General features: G+C 37.8%; 1 protein-coding gene across 2 annotated transcripts in view; it reads right to left on the bottom strand.

Moving 5' to 3' along the window:
• Positions 1 to 11,098: 11,098 nt before the first annotated feature.
• Positions 11,099 to 14,975, bottom strand: part of lrmda (leucine rich melanocyte differentiation associated) — a 235,907-nt gene continuing 232,030 nt past the window's right edge. For both annotated transcript variants that reach the window (XR_003594218.1, XM_028007722.1), the window contains one exon: positions 11,099 to 13,185. Coding sequence is in view for 1 of the 2 variants with exons in the window: in XM_028007722.1 (XP_027863523.1) it covers positions 13,106 to 13,185 (80 nt within the window). In the remaining variant the exon portion in view is untranslated. The remainder of the gene's footprint in view (positions 13,186 to 14,975) is intronic.

The raw sequence follows: 14,975 nt of genomic DNA, 5'->3' as shown, positions 1-14,975 counted from the left end.
AGGCATGCTCCGTGCATCGGCTGCGGCCCAGATAAACAGTGATCCTTTACGAGAACAAGAAGGTCATTACAGCAGCTTGTCAAATCAATGCCCTGTGTGTCCAAGTTGATTAAGACATCTCTCCTCAGCTCTGACACACCGTCAATAGAACAGGCACACGTTGCGGGACGAAATGCTGGTGGGCGGGAGTGTCCGTGGCAGAAAATGTGTGTGTGTGTGTGCTGGAGGGGGAGGCCAGACACTCCCCTCTTTCTCATCCACACACACCTACACAAACACACGCACAGTACTCAGATGATTGGAGTGAAATACCCATCAGTCAGGGAGCTGGGGTGGACTAATGATTCCCCGTGCTGCCTATTAGAACTACATGACAACTCAATCCTGCTCGCCAAGAAAGAGAAATGGGGGAGAGTGTAAGGTGGTATGGAGGAAAGGAGGGGGAGGAAGGAAAGGAAAGAGTAAAAAGAAAGAATAAGAGATGAAGAAAAGAAGTAGTGACCTTGTAGCAACATCATTTGAGGCTGAATTAAATTGGCAAGAGCAGCTAATCTTTACCTTGGGGCGATTAACAGAATTAAAGCAGAACAACAAAGGCACAAGGGTTGGCTTTTCCCTTTTTTCTGCCTGACACTGCCATTTGTAATTTGAGTCGAATGTCTTCTTCTGGTGAAGTTCTTTGTGTCTAATCCTATCGCTGATAGGAGGATTTTTTTATCCAAAAAACAGATATTAACACACTCAAAAACAGTGAGTGTGTTAATATCTGTGTACACAGCTTGAACTTTTTTTTCCACATTTGCCTCATTTGTCACATAGCAACCACACACTTTAGTGTTGATCTCCAAAGGAGTTAGATTTGGGCTTTGATTAGATTAGTCTAATACACAAATAAGCTTTGATCTACACTACTCTATTGATGCTCTGGTTGTGTGATTACAGTTGTTCTCCTGCTGGAAGCTGAATCTTCACCTCAGTCTCAGGTTTTTGCTGTCTCTTACAAAACAGAGTCTGGAAGACACGCAACTCAGCCTCTAACAGATTTTCTTTAGGACTGTGGATTTTTCACCACACATTGTGCTTTGCATTTAGGCCTAAAAGTTCAGTCTTGGTCTCATCTGACCAGAAAGACTCTTCCACATAATATATTGTAGCTTGTGGTTGTAAAATGGTCAAATGTGACAAAGGTCAAAGGTTTCTAATTTGAAACTCAGAGCTTAGACTTACATGTGGCAGATCCTTATTTTAATAAAGCATACAAACTTATTAAATAAGCTGGCACAAACACTATAGTTTTTTATTAGCCATCAGTAATTGTCAGTAATAAAATAAAGGTAGAGTCTGAAACTTCTATTTTGGAATATTTGCATATTATTAGAGCAAAGATAATTAATTGTAGCTTAGCTTTTGCACTTGGTTTCATAACCTATCTCTTCTCACAAGCTGATCAATATGTTTGGAAAGACAGACAAGGTTAGGCCTCTCAGCCCTTCTAACAGAAAAAGAACATAAATCATTTCAGAACTGGGAAGGTTAACAACTGAACTGTACGCATGCTTAGATGAGAAGCATAAAAACCAATAAAGCTTTAGCTCAGGGACATTCCAACTAACTCTTGTGAGGAGATCAATATTTTCTGTTACTTAATTACATTTCCACAAGCATATTTGGAATTGTAAATGATTTGAAGTGTTTGTAGCATATAGACTTTGACTGAAATTATTCTCAACTTCCTTTGGGTATTGCTTTTCATCTGTCATGGTGACCTCACAGATGAAACTTGTCCAAAACAGAACAATAAGCTCAACATAAGCAGCTTGAATGGCCAGCTGAATCCATGATAAGGCTTTTTAATTCAGTGCTAATTAATCTTTGAATCATCCGGTCTTTTTAAAGTTAAGGTGCAGGGAAGTGTCTGATATGTGATCTAGAACTCTACAAAACACACTGGCAAGTTGCCTTAGGTTGGATACGAAAGTGCTAAACAATCAAACTTTATATGTCCTCAGTAACCATTTATTGACAGACCTGCATTTAATGAAGCTCAATGAGAAACACAAGCAAATTCAAAAACATACAGTTGTTTCTCGAGTAACAGCAGTCCAGCATCACTTTCCAAATCAATTAGCATTTTTAATAGTAATTACATGTACATGTGGGAAATACTTGAAAACAAACAAAAAAACAAAAGAAAAACAGGCCCAACAATGATGGAAGGGATGATACTGTATGTCTACAACTGCATCAATAATTGAAAAGAGGTGTGTCCCACATAAAAGTAGTGCAGAAATGCTTATTTTGTCAAAAAAAAAAAAACGAACTAGTGTGGCTTAAATAATTAATGTTGTGTACATTACTCATAATGCTTTGCTCTCTGGAAAACTGAGTAAAATTGTACTGTCTGGAAACGGCACAGAAGAACAACGATTGGGAACATATATACAATGAGTCAGAAATAGGCTGGTCCTGTAAAATGATCTCAAATGTTCAAAACTGGAAACCAAACCAAGACAGATTGAATGTACTGAACCATCCAGTTAGTGATGGTTCCTGGAGCTCTGAGCTCCAGGATGATCAAATCTGGCCAACAGTCACCTATGAGCATTGTAAAAAATAAAATATAAAATAAATTGATACATATGTGGAGCCTAAAATATACAGTGATTCATAGGAAAGCATTATTTATCTTAGCTTTAAGTTTTTTAAGTAAGTTGTTTTCAAAAACAATGTCTTATATACGTACCTAAATATTGCCCATCTCTCTCTTTTGAGTGTAGTTAAATTTTCTTCATGCGTTGATTTATAATAGGATGCAAAATGTTCCCAATGTGTATTCATAAACAAGCTTTTCTAAGAATTTTGAGCTCTGAACACTTTTTTAACCACTTGGTTTTTAACAAGACAGTAGATGCTAAAAGGGAACAAACCTGAGTTTGTCCATCCTAATTCGGAAACTCCCCACGAAGTGAAATCTGTAATTGTTCCAAAGATCAAACTGCATATAAAGAAAACCTTCTTAAAACATGAGCACCAAACCTCTGACTATTATCTCAAGAAAACCAAAGATTGGCAGCAGTATATACAGTACTCCCTTTACCTCTAGAGTATTCATGATTCAAGGATTTCATTTGCTCTTAGCCATACCCCGGGGAAGGCAAGCTGGATTTCCACATCTTAAGACAGATCTCCCACACCTTTTCCCCACCATTACTCACAGCTGTTTGTCAAAACCTGACTTCCTCCATATGTCACCGTCATCTGCCAGGCCAAGCTGGGCGGTTTTAGAAGGCTGCCCTCCAGAGGACCCCTAGGAGAGAGCCTCAGGTAATACCACAGGAAATACCCTTGCTCACACAACACTCAAGGTCCATGATTTGTTTCATAGGATGTTTCATTTATATACATATATTGCATGTGTAACAGAGAGAATAGTGTGTACGTATGTGCATGTAAATTTTATTCAAAATAATAATAATAATAATAATAATAATAATAATAATAATAATAAATATTTATAATGAGATTTTTAATCGATGCATATGTTTAGAACCACCTAGTGGTGTGATGAGTAACTGCATGCAACAGGTCCTTCAGGCACTCTCAGATTTCTGAGGAATGCTGGTGGAGGTAGATGCGAGTGAAGCAGCTCTTCACTACATTTTTTTTACTTAGGGTCATATTTTTCTAGTTCAACAATTAACCAAATACTGTAAGAACATTTAACATCTACAAATATAATTTGTAAAGTATTCTGGTGGTTGGGCTGGAAAAATATGACCCTATGAGTGGGAGCTGCTCCAGTTGGTGTGTGTGGCTGACCACTCAGTCAGGGCACAGCTTATTTTTCAGCTGTGGGGCCACTTCCATGCAGTAAAAGTCACATTGTGAAGAGTGTTTCATTCTGCATTGTAGTAGGTGGGTATAAAGTATAAATTTATGAATATATATATATAAAAAAAAGTGTTTTGTGAATGTTGTAGCTGCTATGGCAGTTGTCTGTTATTTTACTCTTTTGTGTTGTTGGATGTTATTTTTGAATGATTCATGGAAGAAGTTCTGTTTTGTTTTTGAGTAATTGTTAACTGTTTTATTGTTTAAACTATACGAAAAGAATTCTGAGGAATGCTGGTGGAGCTGTGGGACTACATGCATGCAGTCAAAGTCACATTGTGAAGAGTGTTTCATTCTGTATTGTACTAATGAAGAAGGTGGCAAACAACCAAGCGAGGAAGGCTACATTGGTGCCATGACAAACGAGTAGGGCTACACATGACCCTCACAATGGACACTTTGCATGTCAGCTTCCGATTTCGCGGAAAGCGGCTGGCTTAAAACTGACAGGTACACTTTAGCAGGCCCCGTTTCAATTTCTTTAGAAGTTTTCTAGTTTGACTTATTGTATTTATAAAATTAAACATAGGGTGTTATTCTGGTTAATTTTGATGATTGTGGCTCAAAGTTAATGGACACCAGATACAACATATTCAGCAATTACCTTTAGTCAAATCGTCTCTTTTTCAGGTGATTGAGTAGTATGTGGGGAGCCTTTAAGAGTTTCAGTTTTGACTTGTTTTACTGAAATAAATTACTTTTTCAGTTATTATCAAGCTACATTGGCTTAGTAGTTGATTCATGTCTTATGATGCAAAATACTTTTACTTCTTTATGAAATAAGGAGTCTTGCAAGATAATAATTGTGAGAAAAAATGTTTATGTTACAGTTTGGTTTGTTCCCTCTGGATATTATCGAAAAAGTGTTTCCATGCCAATATTTCCAAAATCCTCTCTTGAAATTTTTGTTCAAAATCAATCTTTGATGCATTGAATGAAGAGTAGTTGTAGGACCTAACATTCAAATACATATTTCAAATGCCCTCTGCCGCATAACTGTATATTTAATGAATGTTTCTCTGCACAATGATTGTTAAAATAAACAAATGAAAATGTATGCTGAAATATTTATCTTGCCATTTTCTACGTAAATCTGTTAAAAGGAGCATTGGAGGGAGGTAAAAATCAAGAATTGATGTAACAAACATATCACTTCAAAACAAACAGAAAACAAAAGCGTGTTTCATTACAATATTTAGAGCTGAAATTGACAATAATTAATATTCATGAGTCTGCAACTTTGCCGCCCCCCCAGGATGCTTAAATTAATTATGCTAACAGGGTCATTTAACTGCCTGATTCAAAGAAAGCAGCTCTCGTGCAGTGAACGACACAATAATTATACACACAATCTAACAAGAGGACAGTGACAAGTGGAGGAGTGACACCTTCATCTCCATAAAGTACAAAGGACATGTTTACACATCTGAACACAACTAACAGCAACAAAAAAGATGTTAAAGCCATACAGGCAAGATGAAAGAATGAAACAAAAAACAATTTTATATCCACTGCTGCTTTTCTCTCATGCGCTAATAAATATGATTTGTTGCTATGTGTTATTATTTAGAATTATTCATTTACTCTGTCACTGCACATGGAGGGTAATAGAAACGCCATTGAGGAGGCTGATTTACTCTGCAAAATTTTCATCTCAAGGCCGTGCACCGTGTGATTGGTGCCAGTGTGAGTAACGGGAAATCATGCATTATGTAGTCGAATTTGACACGACCTTGAGACTCCTCGGCGTAGACCATCTATTACTATCCAGGCGACCTTCCAGACGCCGAAGATACATCTGATGTGTTTAAAGCTGCTTTACAATGCATTAGGAGGGTTTTACATGTGCTGAGCTCACTTTATTTGCTCATACATTTCACAGGGAGAGTTTAGTGTCGTGCTGATGGGGGCCGTTCACAGTGAGTGAGTCACTTGTGGAGACAAATGAGCTCATGGAAGCAGGCCGGGGAGCTGGATAATAACGCATTTCTGGGCAAATTCCCCTTTTTTCCGCTTTTACTTCCTTCCAATGTGCCGCACATTTACTATGCAGTGAACCCCGTGTGGGTTTGGACTCATCGTTTATTCTCACTTGCTGTAATTGATTGACCTGCATCTTGAAGACAGGGAATGGATATAATTTTTCCCACCAAACAAACTGATGTCAGGATCAATATTCTCACTGCTGGTTAAGCTTTTGCAACCTTTAGAATATCAGCTCAAATCGATACCTCTCATTTCATTGTGCACACTTTCAAGTAAAGTTTTTCTTCCTCACCGTTGATCATGTCAGTGACATCTGGTCTTCCTGTTGAATCTACATGAAGGCCAAGGCCCCATAATGTGCTTTGACTTTTTCAGAATAGTGTCATATTCCAACTTTAAATATCTGAGTAATTTATCGGAGTGGGGATTTATTTGGATTGGGATATGAGATAAACAAAATACAATAATGCCAAATAGGAAAAAAAATTATGCTAAGTAAAGTAAATTAATTAATTAAAAAATATCTGAAAAGTGTGGTGTGCATTTGTGTTCAGCCCCCATGTTTCAAAACTTTGCTGTATCAGCTTTCACCGCAGCTCCAGCTGTTTTGGGGGCATGCCACACGAATTTGCATATTTAGAAAGTGATTTATTTGCGCAAGTTCCAAATTAGCGTAAGTCAATTCAGATTGTAACATATCTTATTTCTATTTAGGTCTGGGCTTTGACTGCTTTAAGAAATATTTCCAATAAAGTTCTGTTTGTATATTTATACACATGATTCTCCTGCATGTACCTCCATTCAGTTTCCCATCATCTGTGACCAACTTCTGTATCACTGCAGAAAGAAATACTCCACCACAGCATGATGCTGCCTCCACTATGTCTCCAGTTGAAGATGGTGTCTTCAGGGTGATATCATTCCCGATGCCGAAGAGGAGGATGTAGGCCAAAATGTTCGATTTTGGTCTTATTTGACCAGAACACCTCCATCCTCATTTTTACTATGTTCTCTACGTGCTTCCCAAGTCGTGCTCCCCAGATTTGGGGAACAAGACTATTAATTGTCACGCTAACAGATTATTCTGCCTATTGGTTGCTTTTCTGCCCTGAGTGGCAGCTTGCATGGACTGTCATGTCTTCATAGGCTGACAGTTTTGCCATGCTCTTTCTATTTTCAGATGATGACTTGCGCAGAACTGAATGAGATGTTCAAACATTGGGATATTGTTTTACAACCTAAACCCTGCTGTAACTTTCTCCATCATTTTCTCCTTGACATGTCTGCCATGTTCCTTGATCTTTTGACGTCGTTTGTTTACAAATGCTCTCTAACAAACCTCTGAGGCCTTCCCAGAACAGCTGTATTTACTTGCGCACCCCTGTTCTATAATCACATAAAGAACAGCTGCAGCCACTAATTACAAGTTGGATGGAAGTTGGTTGCGCTTGATTTTAAACACATGAACGCTATACTTTTCAGGTTTTTATATGTATAACAGTGCTTTTTCTTCTATTTCACAATGATGCATTACTGTATGTACACGTGAAAGTTCGATAAAATACGTTCAAATTTCAAGGTCTAAAAATACTTTGCAAGGCACTGTATTAGCATTTTATTGTTCTTGTCTCTTCCCAGCTACTTGCGCACCCCTGTTCTATAAACACTTAGAGAAGTGAGATTATATTTACATATAAAAAGCCTAATAATTATAGGGAGGAGGGAGATGGGTGTTCCCCCTTATCAGAGGAAATGATAAGGGACTAGCAGGCCCTGTGAAAGAACAGGGTCCATTTTGATATAATTGGCAGTGGAATTATTTATGACATTAATTGCCACATTATCGACTGGCTGTCAGGTCCCGTGTCAGTCTGTCCATATTTCTTAGCAGAAAGAGCCAGCTCAGCCCGGTGTCCACTGACAAGCTAATTACAACAGCACAACCTTGAATGACAAATGTTACTCATCGAGGACCAGCCAGGCCCGGAAATAACGGCCACTTCTCCCCCTCAAGCCTCTCTGGATCAAATGAGACAGCAGCGTGCTGCCAAATGTAGTCAGGTGCAGGAGAGACAGGGTTTGCATGTCAGCAAGAGACAGAGAGAGAGGGAGATGGAGGATAGGAACGAGAACGTGAAGAAGATGTTGCTTAAGCAAGGAGGGCTGCTCCTCTGTACGGTGGACAGTTGTCATTCATAAAGACGTCTTTTTTTTCTTTTTTTTTGACTTCCATCTTCTTTAACTTGAGTAATGTCAATCAATTATCAGGCTGTGGGCTGATTGCTGCTGATGGGGTGATTTGTCTCTCACTGCAGATCCCACTGCTTTTCAGGATGTGGAATTAAACTTCCAGGAAACTGCAAGGACTGAAACGCCGAGTTCCTTTAAATCAAGGTTAACATTTCATTTGCTTAGAGTTGCCTTTGATTCATTATAACTAGAATGTAGATTATCTCTAATAATCTAGTAACTTCATGTTGTTTTAAGACATTTGAGAAAATGTAATGTTTTGTTGCTTGTTTGTTGTTATGTAAAAAACCTTGAATTGTTTGTTGTTGAAATGTTCCATACAAGAAAACGTGCCTTACATAATATTAAAAAAAAGTAACAAAGTTGAACACATTATTAATACACCGGAAATCTGAAACTATTTTCCACAAGTTTCGATAAAGTCAACATAGCATGGACTATTTCTAGAACTTAAGATATGTTTTTCTACAGCAGTGAACATTTTAAAATCTAGTGCATCATAATGTAGAGCTTCATCAGAAAATCAGCCAGTGAACATGATTTTGTTCTTGACCAGTGCTCATTAGTTATCAGCTTATAACAACTCAAAAATCCAACCTTTCTTATGATCCGTGAAAGCCCCATACCAATCAGGTTGTGCTGAAGACAACAATCTGGTGTGCAACTTGTTACCGAGAGATCAGTTAGCTATTTTCATTTTGGTATTAGAGCATTGAAATCAAGAGCATTTTGAGGATTTATCTTTGGTGATGAGCTTCAAGCTTTTGAGGGTGGAAGGCAGGATTCTGGTTGGACCCCTCCAAAATGTCAACTTCACTTCCAGTCTGTAGAAACACCACATCTGTCAACAGTATGCCATCAGTTCTTCAATGTGCGATTATAATTCTGGCATCCATGTACTTTTGTAATAAGATTACTAGTGTACAATTCTAAAGACAGTTTTAAAAGTAAACTCAAATAATTTTTTATGTTTGTTTTTTTAAATAAAAGCATAATCTTGTACATCTACACAGTTGTGTAATGTTGAATGTGCACTCACACAGTGGGATGATGCCATGAGTTCAAATTTAAATAAATATTGCCCAATCACAAATAGACTCCTCTTTTTAATTAGGTTTTGTTTGGATGGATACTGCTGCTCCACAACCTGGAAGATTTGATTGTATTTGTACATTTCCAACAAAGCAGAGAGAGACACATGTTACTAATAAAAAATAAAAATATTTTAAAATTACGGTGCACCCAGGCAGTATTCACAGTGTTTCACTTTTCCCATATTTTATATTACAGCCTTATAACAAATTGTATTAATCGTTTTCTGCAAAATTCTACACATATTATAATAATGTGGAACAAGGTTATTCAGATTTTTACAAATTTCTTAAAAGTAGACAACCTAGAAATAACTGCACTGCAAACTTTCCTGCTAAGACAATTTAGTTTTGAATTTGTCCACAAAGAGAAACAAGTGCAGTTCATAAGAATAAATTGGAATTTACTCAAATTGGATACATCAGGTCAGAGCTTTACAAAAATGATGACCAGAGGTGGGTTATAAGATTTTCTTGGTGCACCCCAGCTGTTATCTGTAGATCTTAATGAGTAACATTTAACTAAGCTCCACTTTAAATTTTACAACAGGATTATGAGGTTTGTGCAACGTTAACGTTCATCTTGGCACAATCAGGGAACTAATAAATAAAACTGCACACACGCAGCTAGTTAAGGCTTGTGCAAACAAAGTAAAAATAATGAGCTTAAAAGTTAGACCATCTACAGCATGTAAGTGAACCCCTTCAGACAGATATATGCACACACTGAGGCTACTAGTTGAGCCTCCAGGGTTACTGTAGAATGTCAGTAATCTGCAGTGATGAAGTGGTGTGTTCATCCGCGAAGTTCCTAAGATACAGCACCAGCAATAGAGCCGAGGATCACGAGGGTCATTGCCTACAGGTAGATCTGTGGCTCATACCTTAATTAATCTACTGTCTGTGATGCTGAGCGTCCCATTCATGCCTTCACATGCACAGAGGCGCATGTCAAGCATATGTCAACCCTTTCTGGCAGTCCCCACCCACCCTGTAATGCAGTTTGTGTTGGTGTGGCAGCTCAGGATGCGTCCCTGACAAGGATGGGAAGTGACACACACCAAACTCGGTGTGTCCCCCAGCCAGCTCCGGTGGCTTGGAGCCTGTCAATTCCAGCTCCGTCAGTGGCACAGGCTCAATGGCAGTGCCTGTGACACATGTCACAAAGTTTTAAATGTCTGCTCTTTTCAGCAGGATGGCTGGGTGCATGCCGCAGCCAGGGGAAGGATGACATTTTGTGTTTTGTGGAGGGGGGGGACTTGTTGTGGCTCCCCTCTTCCTGCCTCCTCCGGCTGTCAGCCCCAGTTTCCTCTGAGCATATCAAAACACAGACAAATAAACCTTGTCATTCTGAAGCTCCAGCACTAGTGACCAGGCTCCTGAGCAGCATGTCATCTGAAATATGGTCACACAATCCTGTAGGAAGTTGTAAAGTGTATAAACACATGCAGGAAGGCACTCTCTCTCTCTCTCTTCCTCACACGCATACACACATCTCTGAAACTGGAATAAGTGTTTAAGCTAATAAAAACAGGGAACTAAACAAAGAGAGACATTGTGAACAAACATTGCATTAGGCTATCTCTGACCTTTTCTTTATCTGCTTGTAGATGAATGACATGCTGCACTGAACATAAACATGGTTGCTTTTGAGCCCCACAGATATTAAACCTCTCAATCTTCTCACAAATTAGTTCTTCTCAGCACTAAAACATAGTCATGATAAGAAATAAAATTTCAGCTTTTTGGATTAACAAGTAACACTGAAATAACTTTTGATCCATTTTATAGGATTTATGTAAAACTAATAATATTTCATCGTTAGGTATCAATGTATTGAACCAGTCCAGGAGTGGACATAAATAGCAACACAACTTCAACATATTTGAGTCCAGCCCTTTTAATCACACAGCAATGATATATATTTTTTCTTAGATCAGCTGTTAGAAATTAAATGTTTGTTCAAAATCTTCATCTGGAAGGTTCCCTTGAAGCCATAGTACGAGAAACACAGTGTACAAGATTGATAATAATAATAAAAACAGGAAAATTCACATAAGCAGAACAGTCAATTAGAAACTCCAGTGTATATCTTCACAGCTCGTTTAAATTTGAAAGTGTATCTCAGTTCAAATAAAGAAAACAACACAGCAAGTACAAAGGCTAAGACATAGTGGGGAAAAACTCAACAGGATTAAGAACAATAATGTTAGATGAATTATGAGAATCCAATACTAAAGTATTATTTCAGTCAGACATTTTTTTCTTTTTTTAGGAAAAGTATCCCAAAGATAAATTTTACACTCCATTTGATGAGTTTTACCTGTTGTCATGTTGTCATACACATGCAAAGCTACTCCTGGGAGAGAAGCTGGGCTGTTTTAAATTGTTAGGTTAGAAAAAAGATTGGAACGAGCCTCATCAGTCTTCACAGGCCGCCATTTAGAACTGTACAACAATCTGATCAGACTTCACTAAACGTCTACCAGAAATGGACAGATGGAAAAAATATGTTGTGTGATAAGCATATAGTCAGAGGTTTGTGTTAATGATTTTAGTTCAATATTTTAGAGATATAAGTTCACTTTGTATCTCTCTTTTTGGTAACATCAATGTTTGTCACATTTCTTTTAAACTGTTTTAGGGCTTATAAACCATGTGTGGTGAACTATGCACATTGCACAAGTCAGTAGCTAGATATGCACTCGTGTTTATGGTGATAAACTGCTAGCATCTACCTTAAACATAAAATGCTGGTGACATTTTATGAACATTTTTCATAGGCATGGTTTTACAGATATTTAATCTGTAACTTGTTACAACTGTTTGCTTGAGTTGAATTTGGAGATCAGTTGTCAAATAACTTGACCAGGGTGCCTAAATCTTTAAGAATGTCAATTTATGGGAAGTATGAATTCTTTTATTGGGGATCCTCACCAAGGTAGTTGTTTTTAGAGAAAATTGTAAAAAAATAAAAAAATAAAAATCTTCCAATTTAACAGTGAATCCAGTAGAAATTTCAACAGATTTAGTGGAGAACAGAGCAGGTGCCAAAAAGAGAACTGTTAATGGCAAGAAAAAGAGTAAAGTTTCAGGTTTTGAAGGGCATGCAGGTAATTAGGGCTCCAGATGGGCCAAACATATCAAATGGTGTAGGAGGATGTAATCCCACAATGCTCTGTAACATGTAAACAGCAATAAGAATAGAAACCTATTTACAGCTCCCACAAATACAATTTCACTGTCTAGAACAATGTCAAAATCTGGAATGCTGCTGTGCATGTTACTGAAGACACCAATTCTCAGCTATTGCTGCTTTCACCAGTTTCTCTCACCTCTTATCTTAATGACTTAAATAGCAGTTGGGAGCACAAGCGCAGGAGAAAAAAAGAAAGGGAAAATCTGAGAATGAAGAAGATGAGTCCATGTCAGGGCCCAGGTGTGGGACCGCCACCCCCTTCACCCTTGATTAGTAGCTGTTGTGGACAAGTGATCCATCATGGGTGTCAAAGAAAAGGAAGCAATTGTCTGGATATGTTTGTTGCTCGCTGTGTGTAAGACAATAAGGCAGGGAGAAGGTCCTTGTGCGTGTGTGTGAGTTGTGTTGCAACTGATGTTTAGAGGCGATCATGTCAGTGGGAGTGTCATCTCTGACTCTGAGCTGCAAGCAAGAAAACAGAAGTAGGCTCAGCTCAGAAGAGGAGACTAAAACAATGGCTCTAAAATTTTATATGAACAAGAAAGTACTCATCATGCATAAGTACAACAGCATATTCGGTTAAAATGTATCTTTTGTTTTCCAGCAGTAGATTAGGTGATTGAAAAAAATCCCTGGTGGTTTTAATAAATAAAAAAACCCCGACTCCTCTGAGAGCATCCTGTGGACATCAGAGCTGATCGTTTCGGATGAATCTGTTGCCTTCTGAGTGCTTGCCATAGTAGATGTAGCGACACTTGGCGAATACCCCTAAAAAGAGAATAAAACAAAGTTTAGGTGTAAATCATGGATATCTTTTTATGACTGGAGAAGCAGAAAAATCGACTTGTGACCAGAACTGCAAAGTTTTGAGCTTGATCAGCCTGTCTGGTGACCGGCTGGTCAGACACTCAAAATTGTTCTCCAATCAGCGAGCGAAACAAATGTAGCACTGCTGTTCATGATGACAGTAACACTCTTCAGTGTGGATGTAGTGCGGCAAGTCATTTAAAAGGACACGTCATTTAAGCTGTAAAAAGTGAGAGAGGTTTGTAGCAGATAACAGAAAGGCTGAATGGCTGTAGCAGAGCTGCACTGTTTTATTCGTTTAAGCCTGTTTGTCAGTTTGTAGGTTTGTCAAAAAAAAATCTTAGCATCATTTATAAAATCTCAGAGTGGAGTTAAAACACCACATTTTTCAGAAAAAAAGACTGCACTGATTCCAAATAAGCAACAAAGACAGTTAAAAAACAAGTTAGCTCTGTAATCATTTTTCTTTGTTGTAAAACTGATTTATGACTTCTCCATGATATAAAGTTGCCTCCGCTATTAATATGAATCATTCATCACTACTTGCAACAGAAAGGCAAAAATAAAAATGCTGTTTATACAACTAATTATGCAGTTCTGCTTGATTTCCATGAAGCACAGCAAAGTTGTACAGATATACAGATGACAGGAAAGCAAGTAAAAAATATAAAACAGCAACAAAAAGTTAAAGAAAGATTTTCTCTCAAAACAAATAAAAAACGGTCATTTGACACCTGGAGACAATAGCACCGAAACACTGTAGATCTACTTTCTAAATTACACAAATTGTTTGAACTGACAAACATTTCTCCTTGTATAGAGAAAATGACTTTGCCTAAGAGATCAGACACAATGCTGCTTTGGTACAAGTGAAATCAACTTAGATCCACATGAAATCCATCTAGTTTTTATAGCTGCTATCATAACTGTCTAAGGTACATTTCTTTTACAAATAAATTAATATATTTAATACAGTATTCAAGTAAAAGTTTAAATCACGGGTGTCAAACTCCAGTCCTCAAGGGCCGGTGTCCTGCAGTTTTTAGATGTGCCACAGGTACAAAACACTGGAATGAAATGGTTTAATTACCTCCTTGTGTAGCTCAGTTCTCCAGAGTCTTGCTAATGACCTAATTATTCTATTCAGGTGGTGCAGCAGAGGCACATCTAAAAGTTGCAGGACACCGGCCCTTGAGGACTGGAGTTTGATACCCCTGGTTTAAATTATTAGTTTTCTTTTCTAATACATACATATTGTTTTACAAAGGTAAACTAGTCTTTTATAAAAATTAGATTTTTAAAATATATTTTACTGACTAAAATGAACAAATATTAGTAATTTCAAAGTGTTTTCATTGTGTAATTATGTTAAATATTGAAAGAAGAATAATAAGTTTATGTATTAGCTCCAAAAGAAGAGGTTAACTAGATAAACCTGTAATCATTTACACCTAAAAATGTTAAATAGAAATACAAACTTAAGCTATAATATATGCATCTACTTCTTTGGTCCCTCTCTACATAACTATAATGTTATAAAACTGAAGGTTGTCTGTGGTGGTTTTCTGTTGTACAGAGAGGTGGTGCTGTTCAGGCAGATGGCCGGCCCAAATCTCTGTGGTCAGTTTGCTGTGATGCTAACGTCACAAACACTAACATCCCATCTTGATTAGTGCAGAGGGCTGTACCTCAGTGTCATCTCTTTCCAAATGAGACAAGGACAAGTGGCATTAGTGCTGTCAATGATCCTC

Source organism: Xiphophorus couchianus, chromosome 22, assembly GCF_001444195.1.
Source record: "Xiphophorus couchianus chromosome 22, X_couchianus-1.0, whole genome shotgun sequence".
Taxonomy (NCBI): Eukaryota; Metazoa; Chordata; class Actinopteri; order Cyprinodontiformes; family Poeciliidae; genus Xiphophorus; species Xiphophorus couchianus.
This window is presented reverse-complemented; position numbering and strand designations above follow the sequence as displayed.